This window comes from Convolutriloba macropyga, chromosome 13 (assembly GCF_964194025.1).
Source record: "Convolutriloba macropyga chromosome 13, txConMacr16.3, whole genome shotgun sequence".
Classification (NCBI taxonomy): Eukaryota; Metazoa; Xenacoelomorpha; order Acoela; family Convolutidae; genus Convolutriloba; species Convolutriloba macropyga.
Genome location: NC_134480.1, coordinates 33,784,290 through 33,804,290, shown reverse-complemented (window position 1 = coordinate 33,804,290; position 20,001 = coordinate 33,784,290). Strand labels below are relative to the sequence as shown.

The 20,001-nt window shown below is 34.9% G+C and overlaps 2 protein-coding genes across 2 annotated transcripts in view; both read right to left on the bottom strand.

The window, feature by feature from the left end:
- The window catches only part of LOC142351437 (uncharacterized), a 376,474-nt gene that overhangs the window by 340,728 nt on the left and 15,745 nt on the right, over positions 1-20,001 (bottom strand). The window lies entirely within an intron of this gene.
- LOC142351440 (WD repeat-containing protein 81-like) overlaps positions 2,754-20,001 on the bottom strand; it is a 136,022-nt gene continuing 118,774 nt past the window's right edge. Inside the window, exons 17-19 of the mRNA XM_075403447.1 lie at positions 9,359-9,476; positions 3,476-3,591; positions 2,754-3,202 (exon numbers count right to left, since the gene is read on the bottom strand). Of these exons, the coding sequence (XP_075259562.1) occupies positions 2,957-3,202; positions 3,476-3,591; positions 9,359-9,476 (480 nt within the window). The 3' untranslated portion in view covers positions 2,754-2,956. The remainder of the gene's footprint in view (positions 3,203-3,475; positions 3,592-9,358; positions 9,477-20,001) is intronic.

Below are 20,001 nucleotides of genomic sequence, written 5' to 3'. Positions count from 1 at the left end.
ATGCCAGCAAAAACAAAATCATCTCAAAAAATTGAGAAACAAACAATCAAACAAGCTAAACAAATATATAATCCTTGATAAAACTTGGAAGCTTTTACCCCTAAGGCAAAATTTGACCCCTTTAAATATACCTATTTCAAAAATATGTTCAAAACCAAAATTTGTTTCTGAAATTGGTGCAGTATTATATCTGCAAGGCCTGAAAAATTTCATTGGCCCTTGAAGATCGATTCACTCGAAAATTTTCACAAACTAAAAATATCAATTGAACTTTTAATGAAATGTCGCTGAAAATCCTGACATTAATATCTTAAGAATCATTTCTTGAAAACTGATTCTAGTGTCTCTAGAGGCTATCCAGTAAAACAATTCCAATTCTTAAAAAAATAATTGGTTCAAACATCGATAGGAAATAATTTTTATAAAAAATATCATATTTCAAAAAACAGAAATTTATTCTATTAAAATGTTGAAAACCATCCAATTACCCCCGGGCAACTATTTAATAACATTCTGTCAAACCCTGTATGACGTTATCTGGCTACTCAGGCAAGAAAAACTGAATAAAAGACAAATGTCTTGAAAAAACTTAAAAAACTTGCAAGTTTCATCAAAAAATTTTCAAAATTCGAAAGGTTAAATTTTTGAAAACAAATCCATTAAAACAAACAACTATGTAGTAACTGTTTCCAGACCGTGGAATAGGTTTCCTGGCACTTGAGAATGGACAATCATCAAAAACTGACAAAAATTTTAAGAAACCTCAAAAAAATTGCAAATTTTATCAAAAAAATGCTAAAATTGGAGACATTAAAATGTCGAAAACCCCTCCATTGTTACTAGAAACTATACAGTGCCCTATTATCAAACCTTAAAGGAGATTTACTGGCCATGAAGGTGGAAAAACGCAAAAAAATGACAAAAATTTTCAAAAAACTTGAAAAAAATTGCGAAAACTAGTATCATTTTGTGTGTTTGTAGTACCAGAACATATAGCTCATAAACTGGTCATAACAAGTAACTTTTTCCGGCAAAAGGCCTTCATCAACGCTTAAAAACTTCAACCTAAGACTAATCAAGCAAAAAAACTTGACTAATCAACCAAAAAAAAACTCACAAAAAAACATGAAAAATTGCACCATTTTGAGCCCAAAAACTCCTAAAAATGACCTTTTAACCTTCAATTGAGGCCATCCCAGCAGCTGCAACACTCTAAGCACTTGAAGGACTACTAACGTCCACTTTGGGCCTCTAATGAAACTTAATGCCCTCTGGGCTTTACCTGTTTATCCCGTTTTGAAAGATCAAAGTCATTGAAAAATGTGTGAACACATCTTAAAAAAAACACAGCGCCCCAATACAATTCAAATTCTTTGAATTGTAAAAAAACCAAGAGAAGGCCAATAATAGCCCCAGCTATTGCTGTGCGGCTATTAATAAACTGAGACTCCTATGATATTTTGAAAAAAAAACAATAACAGACCAACGTCGGATGCATCGCTCTCGATCGACAGAAGGGGGCAATTCAGTTTAGGTGTAGCTTAGAATTTTTTACGGGTGCAAAAACTCGGACCTCAGGGATTCGAACCAGATACCTCCAGGATAGCAGTCAGACATCTTAACCACAAAGCTACATGCCCTTTGAGAGCCGCATCTGAAGAAGTCTGACATAATACTGTCTTTGTATGTTATTACAGGTTGCTAATCATTTGATTGTTCGCCTTGATTAGTAAAATAAATTTTGAACTTGTTTTGAGTGCTGTGTTGGTTTTCTTGGTTAAAAAAATGCTTGGTTCAAAATACCAAGTTTCTTTGACTGTTTACCCCAGAAGTTATCGAAAAGATTCTTAGATTCTTTGAGAAGATACATCGTGTCCCCCTTTTGAATGTGCTCTACTCATGAGCAAAAATTGAGCACGTACAGATCGGATAAAAAGTACCTGTCATCTCTTGACTATGACTCCTGGAACAAATTGACGACCTGTCATGAAATTTCGTATTGTGCTACAAATATTATACTATAAGAGTTGCTATCAAATTGCCATTCTTTTTGAGAACAATTTAACGTATGCCATAATTTTTGTTTAATAAATTATCTATTATTTTTCCTCAGAATAGATGCAACCAAACGATGAATTAAGTATAACATTGCAGCTGTCCTCTTCTAAGATTACGAATCCTCTTCTCAGGGCGAAAACACGTTCAATACCTCCGCTGAATGGTAATTTCTCTCGGTGAACACTCTAATCAACTGAAACTCGATTCTCATACAATTATTTTAATACTTGAACACCTTTACGTAACTGACTATTCTTGATACGTACACTTAACTATGCTGCTCAATGAGCCTCTACTAAAAATGAGGTTCGCGAGGCCACTTAAACAATTAGCCCAGTGCACCTAAACATGTGACCGTAATTAACTATTAATCAATTAATATAAAGGAAAGATAGAATGGAAAAATATATGAAAACGCCTCTATCTAAAATGCAGGTTTACAACAGCAACAATATCAGAACGATTAAAGAAAGCGAAACAATACTCAATTTAAATACTAAATTATATTAAATTTAGAATAAACTGACTTATCAGAAAAAAATATTTGCTTCCTTGACCACGCAATAATTTAAAAAATATTTTCTAAAGTATGTGCTATCAAGCCAATACAATCAAAATGATCACAATCACGGTGCTCAAATCTCATTTAAAATGATTCATATTTTCCCGACAAAAAAATCTGTTTGTACTTCTACAGAATGAGTCTTACCATGGGAGTTCTAAGGTTGTAAATCATAGCGAATAATTTTGTGGGATTTTATACATAAAGGTGAGCATTATAAATTAAATTTATTAACAATCTACTGAGCGGAAAAGGAAGCAGTTGCCTCGGTATGTACATGAATATGTTTCAATAGATAAGATATGCATCAAACTATATAAATCTAACATTCTTAAGCTAAGCTACTAGTCTTATAGCACCAGAATCAGTACCCAATAACAGCAGTCTGTTTATGGGCAGGGCAGCTAATGCAGTGATTGAGAAATTACTATTAGCACTACTGTTACCACTGCTGGAGAGTGAGTTGCTATTAATGGTACTACTGTTGCTATTGGCAATCCCACTGTTACTGAAGGCGGAGAAAGAGGATGATCCAATTTGCAGCACTTCAGCGGCCGAAAGTTTCTCACTTCGTACGTCAGACTAAAACAAAATTCGGATCTGAGAAAGAAACAAAAATCATTATTCATTTTATTATACATAAAATGCCCTTATAAAATGTAAACCCAAAGATGCTCAGCCAATTAATGTCCTCCGGATTTTATAGTTTATCCTGTATTTGAGGACGAAAAGTCAATTGGGTCAGACGAAAAATCGGTCAAGCGAAAAATCGCATAAAAAGACCGCAGGACTAATATAATTGCTACAAACTTCATTTGAGAGCAAATAATAATTTTTATCCTGGATTTTACTTACACTGGAGTGGGAAGTGAATGCCTTCTCATAGGATATAAATTTGTTATTTGAAGTCACGCCAATCAGTTGTGTGCTGTTGAATAACTCAAACTGCGTCATCGGGGCATCACTGTGTTCTAAAACAGAAGCTTTCACTCAGTTATATGATCTAAACCATGTAATCTGAATAATACAAATTGAATATCATCTTATGAGACGTGAAACCTCAGTAGAATTACGTTGCAAACCCCCAATATACAAAATAATCATAGTAGCTGGTGATTTCCACAAAACTCAGCAGTAACTCCACTGAGCATATGATAAATTTGGTAACCTATAATAAAGGGGATATTCCCGATTTCGTCCCCGCCTCTCAATTTTGCGACAGTATTATTTTACCTTTTGTGTCTGTGATCACAACACAACTCAGTTAAAATGAATTTTTAGACAAGTTCCTCTATCGAAGAGCAGTCTTGATCACTTTTTAATCACACAGAAACGTTCTATTGAGAACAGGAATTTGCAATAAAATGGAGGATCCATTTCCTGTACTGCCGACAACAATGTCTGGTAAAAAGCGAACTCGGTCACCGATTGTAGTTTTCATAAAAAGTAATCCAAATTAATGAGCTTCGATCAGCTAAAAGGCTTATAGCCATCGTTAAAAAATATAAGTGTTCCTTAAAAAGTTAAAAGGCCCTCGAAAAAATCATGAGGAAAATCGAAATGGACATCAAAGTAATAGCAGGAAGTCACAAAGTGGTGCTCCAGAAAAATTGTCAATCTACGCAAGGTTACCGATGAAAAGCTTGTTTTCTCAGCACTCGTAACGACCAAAGCTCAAATTATATATCATTATGGTTTTCTCATCACGTCGACAATAAATAAATGGATTCTTGAGCTGTGATTTCTTTTATTATGTTTGGTGATCAAAAAGGTGAAATATATACAAGCCATTCCTCCTGTAGCTCAAATTGTGATGAAAAAATTGTGTACTCAGCTTTTCTCAAATATCTAGCATCTCGAACTTTTAGTTGTATTTAGTCACAAGTGAACATTAACTATTGTCCATCTATTGTCCTGAAGAAAAGAAATAAGATCTCTAGACGGCGTTGCCATAAATTTTGGAAGCCTTTTCCCGAAATTATCCTCCCAGTATAATCCTCTCACAAATGGCAATGACAACTGCTGAGATCTTATTCAATTGCCTATACAATAAAAGAGGAAGACTCAGTTCTAATCAAGAGGAAAACAAAGCATTTCATATTTGGGTGAAATTTATATAAACTTCAAAAAACATCGAGCGAGTGAATTTCTTAACCATACTAAGCATGCAGCAGCGACGAAAATCTCCAGTGCAATCTGAAAGGGCATTAATGTTAGTAGTGAAAATGGGGTGGTCTACCGCACAGGAAAAGGATCCCTTCACTTATTAGTCTTGAACCCAAGCTTTCGGTGCTTTCATAAGTTACTTTTTTAGCCTAAACCACCGAACTACAGGAGCATCACTTTTGAAACATTTTTGGCAATCACATACCGAACTTCATCAAGGTTAGTTCATTTTATGGCCCATTACTTATTGCTTTATCTGTGTGTTTGACATATCGCAAATTGACTAGTTTGCATTTGATCCTTTTTGCTTCTGTTTAATGTGTGCACAATTTACCAAACCGCTTCTGGGTAAATTTGATTTTGAATCAAAAATTGTTCAGCTTTAGACAAGCTAAAATGTGTTCCTATCATTTTTGGTATCTCTATCTTCGCCACCTTTTATCTGGTTTAGACTCATTATAGACAGAGAAGTGCTAGTTTTGCGCATAAACAAAGGTTTCGAATGTTAATTCAGATAACTAACCGATTACCGAATATGCTTCAACTGAAGCTTTTCAATATGCAATTAAAATAATTAATGAGGATTATAGAAAGCTTAAGATTTCGATAGAAAATTAAGTTTTATTTCAAAGTTTATTAATGCGAGTCTTTCAGATTGATTAGAGGCACGTCATCCTCTGATGCTATCAACTAGTTCAGGCGGCTGGTTTTTGCACCGTTTAGCTGGCTTCGCAGTTTTTACTTCAGCGACTGGTATAAATCTCTTATTGATTCTCTCCCTTCTTGCCCGCGAATATTCTTGATAAATCAGCAGGGTAGTCAGTTCTCTCAGATACACTGCCGTGTACTGTAGGTCCCACATCTCTCCTTTCATTGTGAATTTCTTGAAGCAAAAGAATACGCTCAGTATCATGTCCATTGGGTCAAAATACTTCACAGCAAACCTGCAGTAGGTGTTTTCGGTATCTAAACAGAAACAAACCATCTTGAATTTTGTAAGACAATACAATTCCGTTGAGTTTTATCTGGGACATATACTAACTAGCTATTCACAACCATTAAATTGAAATCAATTGGTATCTAGTAAAGACCAAAATTTTACCATTTATATCGCGAATCACCTCACAATTTTTGCTATCGACCCTCATCCTCTCATACCCATTGAAGTTGATGACAATGTGTCCTTCGCTGTTGAATTTACCGTCGCTAATGAGTTTAAGAATATCTCTTTCTAAAGTGCAGGAGTCCATGATCTCTGTGTAATGGTGCTCGAGTATTACAACCGATTGATTCAAGTAGCGCTCTTCATTTGCGAACTCGAAGAGTGTTATTTCAATGTTACTGCCCTTTACCGATTCGTCTCTCGCAACTCTTAGTAGGCGAGTGGAGGTTTGGTATTCAAAGAAATATCCCGCGGTTTGCATTTCAAGGTCTAGTTTATAATTATTTTGGAGTATGTTGAAACGGAACGGGTAGTTGAGTGAGCTCTTTTTATGCTGATCACCTTTTGTTGATAGCGGTTATCGCTGCATAAATCAGAAATATCTTGACGTTTTCATTGCTCGTAGACTACCTCATTGCATATGAGAAACTTCTGTCCTCACCATTTTCGGTGCGACCAAATCCTGCATATGTCAAAATTAACTTTTCCGCGTGAACACTTTTCCTGCGGCTTATTCATTTACAAACATTGTTCATTAGCTAAATTCAATGTTTTAAAGCTAGTCGCATTTAAGCGTTCCTAATTTATGCAGCAAACCAACGACCGCAAGTAGCGTTACGATTAGTTAAACATCCAACCCAATAACCGTATATAGTGATACAACGTTAGCAGTATTTAGCTTCTGTGGCTCAATGGTGTAGGCAGGTGTTAAATAGAGTGATTTTGGCGTACGTTCGAGACTGGATAGGGAGGGATCCTATATCTGTGCGGTAGACCACCCCATTTTTCACTACTAATGTTTCATGCATCGAAACATCCTTTCTTGCATCTGAACAACGCAGAGAATACGATGAACTGAGCCCACAAACGTCCCAAAATTGACCCCCAAATCATTAAATTATTCCCCCTCATCAGTTTTAGTATATCGCCTACTTTGAAACGCGCATGGGGAGGCAAAAATTGATTAGGCGAACGGAATCTCAAAAATCATTAGGCGAAAATCTCGAACTAAGTTATATGGAAATTAGACGAATTTCAATTAAAACATTTAAAATACATACTTCAAAGTCCACTCGATGATTTAAAGTTCTCAGGTGTTCCTAACAGTCGCCTTTACATGAAGAGAGTTGTTATATTTAATGTAAAATGTATCATTTCATAAAAATGTTTTCCATCTCTTTTACTCTGCGCAGTACCATTACGGTCAAAGATTTTGATTTTTTAAAAAAGTAACAAGGAATTGATAGTCAATGTTTTAAAATACATATAAATCGCTTTACTGTAAATAATTTAAAACTGCCGATTGAAAAAACCCGCGAAAAATGCGGTGTTAAACCAGAGAGAAAACTCATTAAAAAGACCAACCCAAATACTTGTTGAAGCTTTTGTTTGAGAGCAATTAAACAACAATAAAAATGTACCAGCAGATCTGCAGAAAAAAACAGTCCATCAGATCGAGGGAAAACGCGAGGGAAAAGAGGGGTAAAACTCAACCGCCCCTCACACCATGAATGTATGTCTCCACAACGTATGGGGGGCGGTGAGCGGAGTGGGGGTAGGGAAACGACAATGCACGAGTTGAGAGGGCTGGAAAAGAGGGGGGGTTCAAATAACCAGTAAGAAGAGGATGGACAGGGGAGTGAGTGATGGAGATCAAACTTTTAAGAATAAGTCCTCCAAACCATGAAATTTTCTCCTCAGAACAGTTTCGGTGAATCGCATTCTCAAAAAGATGCTGAGATGTTATATTTTGATTAAGAATCTGTATAACTTATCGATGCTTCTATTAGCTGCTCTCAAATAACCTTCAATTAGATTGACAAATTCACTTGACATTATCTTTTTGAATAGAAGCTTAAAAAGTTAATTTGAGAGTAAGGTAAGTCACGTGTGACCAAACACTTAATCACGAGAAAGAACAAAAAACTCGCTCCACTAAGAGTGAAAATTGACGTCACATACGCAATTCATTTGAAATTGCATGAACTAATGAACAAAGAGCAGATTTTAACTGATTGTGACGTCATATGCTCGTTAAAAAAATCTTGACGAATTAAAAAATATATAGCCGGCAGATTGCCCACAAATAGCCGCCGTTGACGCGCTTGATGCGCATTGGGATGGAAACAGAAAAAGAAAAAAGAAGGTATCGATATTCACACAAATTTTTCCTAAGTTTCAAAAATTGTTCAAAATCAATGAGAAGTCTCAGTTAAATTCCAAGCATATACTTAATTCAGCTTCTAAACTGAAGGATATTAAGCCGAAGAGTGTTAATATTAGCTAGCAATTGCTCTAAAGAACTTTGATAACCTAATGCACTATGACTTAATGACCGTGCTTCATCGGTTTATCCCGTTTCTTTTGATTTTGCTTTTCTGACAATTGACCGTATTCACTACATTGCGTAATTAAATGCATAAAAAATTAAGAATCCATTCAGTTGATACAGAGTGAGGTAAGTCAGAAGTCAAGCGTGAAAATCGTGATTTATGCGAAACGAAAAACGTGAAAAGGTTAAGCGAATTTAAAAAAGGAGAGCGCTTAAATAATAGCCGTTGAGAGGCTGACGGGGACTATTAAATATAGCAGGACAAGTCCTGACCTACAATTCAAAGAAGTTTCAATGACTAAAAAAACAGACCTATAACGGACTACGAATGGATTGGAAAAACTATTTAGAAAAAAAATCAGATAAAAAACGGAAAATGGGGTGGAAGAAAAATTGCCAAATTGGAGAGTGGGGGGGGGGGTTTAAGAATAGATACCGCACTCCATATCGTGCATTTATGTCTCTTCAAAGCAGTTTCGGTGAATGCCATACTTAGACTTTTAAGACGTGAAGCTCCAAGAGAACGGCACAGCCTACTATTGCCCTCCGTCTTTACCTGCTTATCCTGTTGTAGAGGACGAAAAGCAGACGAAAAAACATAAACCGACTAAGGTCGGAAGAATTGCTCTCGAACGACAGGCGGGTGGGAAAACATTTGACCCGACCGGGATTCGAACCATTGACCTCCAGTTTCATTACCATATTCTCTACCAACTGTGCTACTTTGCCCTTATTTTTCCTATGCTGAAACCGACTTTATATTAGCAACAAGTTTTTCGGAGTGAGAGCAATAAAATCACTCAAAAATGAAGAACGAAAGCGTGAAAAAGTCACATGAGAAGTCAAAGAATGTTCTAGAAGAAAAGCGCAAAATGGTCAAGAGAAAAATTTGCATAAAAAGACCAACACGTTTATAATAATCGCTATGAACTTCGTTCAAGAGCAATTATTCAATCAAGCGAAAAATCGATTAAAAAGACCGCATTACTAATATAATTGCAACAAACTTTGTTTGAGAGCAAATAATTAATGATTAACCCTACTTGCTTTATTTGAATTAACTAATAATTGCACTAACTGTTAAAGGAGGCCACAATTTTGTTATGATCGTCCTGCTCAAAGTTCCACAAGCACAACTTCCCATCAGCTGATTGAGAGAAGAGGAATGGACCGGGCGAGAAAGGCAGTCGTTTCAGCTACAAAAAAAGGAAAACAAAATATAGTGAACTGGAGATTAGATAATGACAAGGCTAAAATTTAAAATGATTGAGATGATAGAACACGTGCACTATGGTTGCAAATGGTATGCACCAACTCAGCCCTGGAAGATTACTGTCTCTGTAACTAAAAGAGACTAACTGATTTGAGTTTTCACATCCTGTTGCCATACTTCCCATCCGATAACTCTTCAAGCAAATTATAAGTTGTAGCCCTAAAACTAACTTGTTCATTAGCAGAAAATAGATCAGATTGCTTCTTCCACCTATGGCCTCAAAACATTACTAAAAAACTACTTAGAGGTACCAACTGCCGCGAGGTCTCAAAATCTTTTGACGAAATATATCTTTTTTTACGCCACGTTTCTAAAATCTTCCTTCAAAAAATTTGTTAGAAATAAAAGACTTCAATTGACCTGATCAATAAGAATATATTAAGAGAAGTCAGTTTTTGTTTCCAATACGCCGAAAATTCTATTTAAAAAACTAGGCAAAAACTAATGAAACAACTGAAAGACGATGCTTAAAAATTCACTTGACGCTGATTAGAACTCAAGTACCCCTAACTTTTTATATATCAAAAGCTTACTAGAAAATAGTTACCGGTTTTCAGATGTTGAGCAATTGCAGCACTTCAGTTTAGGCACATTTCCATTCATGTCAATATTTTCCTAGAAATTTCTAGCTCCAAGAGCTCAAATATTAAGGTTAAAGTTTTGTCAAATTCTTTCCCCTGCCAAAAAATTTCTCGTATATTTCAGAGTATATGCATTTTACAATGAGAGGGAAAATTCAGCACTTGATTGCATTTGCAGAATTTGATGATTTTTGAATTACCGCCTTGAAAAACTTCAATCGGTTTTCGACTAATTTTTTTCAGAAAACAGGGTTAATTTTACGAGTAAATTGGGGAACAAGAAGCTTAATACCAACACCAGTTAGTAGTATACTCTTAGGAACTTTCATAACCTAGCGTACAAAGTCTTTAAAAATCAAGGCTTTGTTCACATGATTTATTGGTTTATCCCGTTCCAGGGAAATCGACTGAATTTGCTGAGAATTTTCAACTCCATTCGGTTGAAACAATGAGAGAGATAAATTAGAGTTCAAGCGTAAAGATTGAGAATTTCACGAAAAACATGAGGGAAAGGTTAATCGGATTAAGTTCTCTCAACTAGCAGGCGCATTCGATTCAACTCCAGTTATGAAGTTTTGTTCTTCAATTAACATTTGACAAGTAAACTTAGTCAAAGTTGCATATTTTACTGATAAAACAATACTACTAGTGCAATAGGAGAGAAACTGTCAAACAATGATTCTCCTCTGAGAAAATTAATCAACACATCAAAATCGTATAACAATATTCAGAAAAAACGTTTGGAATCTTTTCCTCTATGCACCCCCTCCCCGGACGTGCCATTACATAAAAAATGATTTAGATGATAGAACACGTGCACTATGGTTGCAAATGGTAAGCACCAAGTCAGCTCTGGAAGATTACTGTCTCTGTAACTCAAGGAGACTTGAGTGATTTTAGTTTGCACATCCTATTGCCATCCGATAACTCTTCAAGCAAATTAAAAGTTGGAGCCCTACAACCAATTTGTTCAATGACAGAAAACAGATCAGATTGCTTCTTAGACCTGTGGCCTCGAAACAATTCCACAAAACTACTTAAACGTACAAACTGCTGCGATGTCTCAAAATAATTTGACAAATTTTGTCTTATTTATGCTACGTTTCTAAAATCTTAATTTAAAAACACCTATTAGAAAAAAGGTCTTGATTGACCTCGTCGCCTAATCGAAAAGGGGAGGAATATTAAACGAAGTCAGGTTTTGTAGCCATTGGGCCATAAATTCAATTTCTGAAAAAACAAGGCGAAAACCAATGAAACCAATTGAAAACTGTTTCAGATCCATTGGATGCAATTAAGTACTCAAATATCCCTACCAGTAGTCGTAAAAATTTAAAAGCTTGCGAAAACGTAGTCCACAGTTTTTAAATGTTGCAATATTGCAGCACTTCAGTTAAGGTTCATCCTCATTTATGCCAACATTTTTCTCCAAGTTTTCAGCGCCCAATGGCTCAACTATTGAGAATAAAGTAAGAAAATGTTGTCATCTTTTCCCCTTCCAAAGAAACTTCCAGGGGCTGTCTGAAACGATGAAATTTGAAAAAATTTGCTTTGTACAACAAGCACTTTTTTCAGTCTATTTTATTTACATACAATTCTGAGGGACATTTGATATTAGATAGCATCAAGCGGATTTTGAAGTACCGGCTTGAAAAGTCTCAATTGGTTTTCGACAACTTGTTTTTGCAGTTTCAGTAGATTCGAAAAACAAGGTTCTATTCTCTATAAATTGGAGAAGATGCTTAATACACACACTAGTTAATAGCGCACCCTTAGAAACTTTGATAAATTACCGCATTGGGCCCTTAAAAATCAGTTCTTACTTCCTGGGCTCTATTGGTTAATCCCGTCTCTTTTGAATCCACTTTTTGACCTGGAAAGTATTAAGCGAATTTGCCTGACCAAGAGACATACTGAACAATACCAGCCAAAAAGACATAGATTCAAAAATTTTAAAAATATTAAAAAAAAATTTTGGTGACAAAAAGAGCTCAGAAAACTTGAAAATAACCGAGAACATAAAAAATTAGAAAAAACGGAATTCATGGCAAACTTGACCAAAACTGCATAATTATGTCTTGCAGTCTAGCATAAATTAGGCTACACATAAGCGATAAACAAAAGTACACGGAAGTTTGGAAAACTAACAAAGAATAAAAAATTTGCGCAATTTCTTGACGCTGTTGTTCACAAAACTACATTCAAATTTTATCCAAGAAGTGCAAAGGAGCCGGACATTATTATCTCAAAAACCATTTAATTATCTTTAAAATTAAACCAGTAACCCAACGTTACGCTCTTAAAATTTTCATTCGCCCTTTAGATTCAACAACTCGCTCAATAATTACGATCTTCGAAAAAAATTGAAACAAAAATTGCGCAATTAATTAAAAAGATGCTGAAATTTCTGATAAAATAATGAAAGCACTTACAGCGAAACTAGAAAACATGCAGTAACCTATTGTCAAAAACCTAGAGGACTTTTGAGGACTCTCTTTTATTGAATAAAACCATCTTCTAGTCGTAAAAAGTCTTCATTTAACCCATAAAAGCCCAAAAACAAATGACAAAAATCTTCAAAAAAAACTTTTAATTATAAGTGTTTTGCGTATTTAAGTTTGCAATACCAACACAGCTAGCCCACAAATGGACATAAAAGGGAAAAATGTCTTGCAAAGATACCCTTAGCAAAATATTAAAAAGTTAATTTAGCGTCAAAAGTTAAAACATCAAATTCATCAAAAAAAATCAAAAAATGGCAAAGAACGTGAAAAGTTGGATCATTTTGTGCTCAAAACTCCTATAAAAGACCTTACCAACTTGAATTCAGACCTTCACAAAACTTCAGTACTTCACAGAGCACTTGAAAGGCTACTAAATCAAGCTAAGGGCCTCTTATGAAACTTAATGCCCACTCGGCTCTTCCTGGTTACGCCGTTTTCAAAGATCAAAGTGAAAACATCTTAATAAAACAAAAACCACAGAGCGCAAATATTATCGAATTCTTGAATTGCAAAAAAAGAGCGCCATATAAATAGCCGTCAAGAGGCTGACGGAGGCTACAAAATTTAGTTTAGAAATACGCTTTTACCGTGCCACGTTTTGGAAAATGCATTTTAATTAATATTTAAAGTTTTTAGCTGCTTGGTTCACATTCATGAAACTGGCGAGTGGATAAGTTCAACTGACAAATTACAATTGAACTCAGTCAAAATACCAAGTGAGCTAAGCTAAGTAGCTTATTTTATGATAAAACAATACAACTAGTGCAAGTCTATGCATGGGAGAGAAACTGTCAAACAATGGTTCTCCCCTGAGAAAAAGAATTAACACACCAAAATCGCATAAAATTATTCAGAAAAAACGTTTGGCATCATTTCCCTATACACCCCCTCCCCGGACGTGCCATTACATAAAAAATGATTGAGATGATAGAACACGTGCACTAAGGTTGCAAATGGTATGCACCAAATCAGCCCTGGAAGATTACTGTCTCTGTAACTAAAAGAGAAAAACTGATTTGAGTTTGCACATCCTGTTGCCATACTTCCCATCCGATAACTCTTCAAGCAAATTATAAGTTGGAGCCCTGAAACTAACTTGTTCATTAGCAGAAAATAGATCAGATTGCTTTATCGACCTACGGCCTCAAAACATTACTAAAAAACTACTTAGAGGTACCAACTGCCGCGAGGTCTTAAAATCTTTTGACGAAATATATATCTTTTTTACGCCACGTTTATAAAATCTTCCTTCAAAAATTTGTTAGAAATAAAAGACTTCAATTGACCTGATCAATAAGAGTATATTAAGCGAAGTCAGTTTTTGTTTCCAATACGCCGAAAATTCTATTTAAAAAAACTAGGCAAAGACTAATGAAACAACTGAAAGACGATGCTTAAAAATTCACTTGACGCTGATAAGAACTCAAGTACCCCTAACCTTTTATATATCAAAAGCTTACGGGAAAATAGTTACCGGTTTTCAGATGTTAAACAATTGCAGCAATTCAGTTTAGGCACATCTCCATTTATGTCAATATTTTCCTAGAAATTTCTAGCTCCAAGAGCTCAAATATTAAGATTAAAGTAGGCAAGTTTTGTCAAATTCTTTCCCCTGCCAAAAAATATCTCGTATATTTCAGAGTATATGCATTTTACAATGAGAGGGAAAATTCAGCACTTGATTGCATTTGCAGAATTTGATGATTTTTGAATTACCGCCTTGAAAAACTTCAATCGGTTTTCGACTAATTTTTTTCAGAAAACAGGGTTAATTTTACGAGTAAATTGCGGAACAAGAAGCTTAATACCAACACCAGTTAGTAGTATACTCTTAGGAACTTTCATAACCTAGCGTACAAAGTCTTTAAAAATCAAGGCTTTGTTCACATGATTTATTGGTTTATCCCGTTCCAGGGAAATCGACTGAATTTGCTGAGAATTTTCAACTCCATTCGGTTGAAACAATGAGAGAGATAAATTAGAGTTCAAGCGTAAAGATTGAGAATTTCACGAAAAACATGAGGGAAAGGTTAATCGGATTAAGTTTTCTCAACTAGCAGGCGCATTCGATTCAACTCCAGTTATGAAGTTTTGTTCTTCAATTAACATTTGACAAGTAAACTTAGTCAAAGTTGCATATTTTACTGATAAAACAATACTACTAGTGCAATAGGAGAGAAACTGTCAAACAATGATTCTCCTCTGAGAAAATTAATCAACACATCAAAATCGTATAACAATATTCAGAAAAAACGTTAGAAAAAAACGTCAGCTCTTGAAGATTACTGTCTAGGTAACTCAAAGAGACTTGAGTGATTTCAGATTGCTTCTTAGACCTGTGGCCTCGAAACAATTCCACAAAACTACTTAAACGTACAAACTGCTGCGATGTCTCAAAATAATTTGACAAATTTTGTCTTATTTATGCTACGTTTCTAAAATCTTAATTTAAAAACACCTATTAGAAAAAAGGTCTTGATTGACCTCGTCGCCTAAAATTTCACGAAAACATGAGTCAAAAGTTAATCGGATTTAATAATATAGGAGGACAAGTCCTGAAATACAATCCAAAGAATTGAAAGGAAAATTTAGAATTAACTTACCTGACCATCAACCTTACCTGACCAACCTGAAGAAAAAAGCCAGCTAAAACGACAGGGTTTCACAAACTTTAGAGAAAAACAAAAAATAATAAAATTCGAAGTATATAATCTTAGGATCAGCGTGGTGAAAATCATGGTCTCCATAGACAATGTGAAACAGAACAACGAACATGACAAAAAGGAAAACACTTGCTTGATATATGAGGCAATCAGGAACAGGCAGAACAACTTTATCAGGAACAGGCAGACATTATTACCTCAAAAACCATTTAATTAAAAACAAACAAGTAACCCACCGTTACGCTCTTAAAACTTTGATTTGCCCTTAAGATTGAACAACTCGATGAATAATTACGATCTTCGAAAAAAATTGAAAAAAAATTGCACAATTAATTAAAATGATGCTGAAATTTCTGATGAAATATTGAAAACACTTACAGCGCAACTAGAAAACATGCAGTAACCTATTGTCAAAACCCAGAGGACTTTTGGGGACTCTTTTTTATTGAATATAACCATCTTCTAGTCGTAAAAAGTCCTAAAAGCTCAAAAACAAATGACAAAAATCTTCAAAAAACTTTTAGTTATAAGTGTCTTGCGTATTTAAGTTTGCAATACCAACACAGCTAGCCCAAAAATGGACATAAAAGGGAAAAATGTCTTGCAAAGATACCATTAGCAAAATATTAAAAAGTTAATTTAGCGTCAAACGATAAAACATCAAATTCATCAAAAAAATTAAAAAATGGCAAAGAACGTGAAAAGTTGGATCATTCTGTGCTCAAAACTCCTATAAAAGACCTTAACATCTTGAATTCAGACCTTCACAAAACTTCAGTACTTCACAGAGCACTTGAAAGGCTACTAAATCAAGCTAAGGGCCTCTTATGAAACTTAATGCCCACTCGGCTCTTCCTGGTTACGCCGTTTTCAAAGATCAAAGTGAAAACATCTTAATAAAACAAAAACCACAGAGCGCAAATATTATCGAATTCTTGAATTGCAAAAAAAGAGCGCCATAATAATAGCCGTCAAGAGGCTGACGGAGGCTAAAAAATTTAGTTTAGAAATACGCTTTTACCGAGCCACTTTTTGGAAAATGCATTTTAATTAATATTTAAAGTTTTTAGCTGCTTGGTTCACATTCATGAAATTGGCGAGTGGACAAGTTCAGTTGACACATTACAATTGAACTCAGTCAAAATACCAAGTGATTTAAGCTAAGTAGCTTATTTTATGACAAAACAAAACAACTAGTGCAAGTCTATGCATGGGAGAGGAACTGTCAAACAATGATTCTCCCCTGAGAAAAAGAATTAACACACCAAAATCGCACAAAAAAATTCAGAAAAAACGTTTGGCATCATTTCCCTATACACCCCCTCCCCGGACGTGCCATTACATGAAAAATGATTGAGATGATAGAACACGTGCACTATGGTTGCAAATGGTATGCACCAACTCAGCCCTGGAAGATTACTGTCTCTGTAACTAAAAGAGACTAACTGATTTGAGATTGCACATCCTGTTGCCATACTTCCCATCCGATAACTCTTCAAGCAAATTATAAGTTGGAGCCCTAAAACCAACTTAATCATTAGCAGAAGATAGATCAAATTGCTTCGACCTATGGCCTCAAAACAATACTAAAAAAGTACTTAGAAGTACCAACTGCCGCGAGGTCTCAAAATCTTTTGACAAAATATATCATTTCTACGCCACGTTTCTAAAATCTTTCTTCAAAAAGCTTATTAGAAATAAAAGCCTTCAATTGATCTGATCAATAAGAGTATATTAAGCGAAGTCAGTTTTTGTTTCCAATCAGCCGAAAATTCTATACGCCGAAATAGTTACCGGTTTCCAGATACGCCGAAATAATACGCCGAAATAGTTACCGGTTTCCAGATGTTGAGTAATTGCAGCACTTCAGTTTAGGCACATCTCCATTCATGTTAATATTTTCCTAGAAGTTTCTAGCGCCAAGAGCTCAAATATTAAGATTAAAGTAGGGAATTGTCAAATTCTTTCCCCTGCCAAAAAATTTCTCGTATATTTCAGAGTACATGCGTTTTACAAAGATAGGGAAATTTCAGGACTTAATTGCATTTGTAAAATTTGATAGGATTTTTGAATTACCGCCTAGAAAAATTTCAATCGGTTTTCGACAAAATTTTTTCAGAAAACAGGGTTAATTTTACGAGTAAATTGGGGAACAAGATGTTTAATACCAACACCAGTTAGTAGTACACTTTTAGGAACTTTCATAATCTAGCGTACTAAGTCTTTAAAAATCAAGGCTTTGTTCACAGGCTTTATTGGTTTATCCCGTTCCATGGAAATCAAGCGTAAAACTTAGAATTTCACGAAAATATGAGTGAAAGGTTAATCGGATTTAATAATATAGGAGGACAAGTCCTGAAATACAATCCAAAGAATTGAAAGGAAAATTAAGAACTGACTTACCTGACCTCCAACCTTAACTGACCAACCTGAAGAAAAAAGCCCGCTAAAACGACAGGGTTTCACAAACTTTAGAGAAAAACAAAAATAATAGAATTCGAAGTATATAATCTTAGGATCAGCGTGGTGAAAATGATGGTCTCCAATCAGCGTGGTGAAAATCATGGTCTCCTCATGGTCATAGACAATGTGAAACAGAACAACAAACATGACAAAAAGGAAAATACTTGCTTGATATATGAGGCAATCAGGAACAGGCAGAACAACTAATATAACCAAAAACTAAAGATTCGCTAATTTCTGTGTGACGAAATGAGCTCAGAAAAATTGAAAACGACACAAAACATCGAAAAAATCATTGCGTATTTGTCGCTCTGCAAACTTATATCCACATAACCCTTTTCTTCCTGCTAAAATCTACAGAAAATTTAACTTGCAGTCTAGCAGAAATTAAGCTTCCCGAAAAAGCCACAAACGGAAAACAAAATTAAAAATTCGGAAAAAGTAGCCAAAACTAGACAAAATTTTCCCCAGTTCCTGGCCATACTGTGCAAAAGAACAAACTCAAAAGTCAACTCCGGCAAAAACCCATGCATAAGCTTCATTGGTCCCTAGAGAAAACCCTGGAAAATTGACAGAAATGCAAATTTTATCAAAAAATTGCAAAAGATCTGACATTAACATCCGAGGAACCATTTAAAGGCCCTAAAGGTAAAAAAACTCAAACAATGATTTATGAGAAGATTGAAGCAAATGCACATTTTTTTGAAAAAGCGCTAAACTTTGTGAAATTAATATTTTTTAAACATTTACAGAGCAACTAGCAATTATGCAGTAACCTATTATCAAAACCTAGAAGAGTTTCACTGTCGGCTAAAAATTGGAAAGTTGGAGGATGACAAATCGTAAATTTTATCTAAAATCGCAATCTTCAAGCCTTAAAAATTTTTGATTCGCCCTTAAAAGTCAAAAAAAAACTCGAAAGATAAAAAATTTCAAAAAATTGGGAAAAATGTAAAAATTAGCAGTGCGGGTGTTTGCAATACTTTTTCGTAAGTTTGCATTACCAACACATCTAACACATTATTTAAAAAAGAATGTCTTGCAAAAAGACGCGTTAAACAAGACCGAATGACTAATACAATTGCTACAATCTTTGTTTGAGAGCAATTAAAAAAAGATAGGTCTCCCACATAAAACAAATTGCCAGATATCGTGATAAAGCTACTCTGTCAAATATATAGCCAAAACGAAAGACCAAGAATCAAATTTCAGCAGTTTCTTGTCAAATCGCACAATTTCTGGCTAACTGGACAGGCAAAATCAAACTGTAAGTGTGCTGATAATACAGAAAAAAAACTAAAAAAAAAACAAAAAAAGACCAATTCACAATCAAGAAACATAACCGGCAGATTGTCGGAAAATAGCCGCGATAAACCCTTGTGGCCTACCATGAATTGAAAAAACTAAAGAATTAAGAATGACAGATCGACCACCAGCTTTTTAAAAGACCACTAGACTTTTTGGGTTAGATTCGGACTGTCATTTTTATGAGACACATTTGCTCTACAAGGAAAAAGCCCTAATGGAGTTTTTTCAAAATTAATATTCGATATTACAACTCACGACTCTATTACTCAGGAATTAGGGCATATAAGTTTGGCACTACTTAGATGCAAACTATTGACCTTTAATTAGTAAATGTTCAAAAAATTACAGTTACAAGAGTGAGTTCAGAAGTCATTTTTTTATTGCGGTGAGTCACGCAGTTGAGCTAAAAGCAGAAATGCCGTCACGAACACAAATTTTAACTACAAAGCAGTAGAAGTCACTGAAGTCATTGAAAAAGTCAATTCCAGAAGTAAGGGTAAGACGAAACAAAGATCTGTTCGACAGAGTAAAAAAATAGGAGCGCAAAAATAGCCGCCTGGAATTGCTGACGCGGCTATTAAAAAGTACTGAAACTACATTTCATCGCGTTTGCCTAGAGAAGGCATGAACGGCACACTTTTTGATAGATTACTGTTTGATATTTGAGCAAAAATAGAAAAGCTGAAAAACCAGATCATAGACAGATTGAAATGTTAATTGTTGCTCGATAACATGAGTGTGCTACCTCTATTTTTCTTTTAAAAAAATAAGTTAGATAAGAAAGATAAAAAATTTCAAAAAATTGGGAAAAATGTAAAAATTAGCATTGCGGGTGTTTGCAATGATTTTTCGTGAGTTTGCATTACCAACACATCTAACACATTATTTAAAAAGAATGTCTTGCAAAAAGACGCGTTAAATAAGACCGA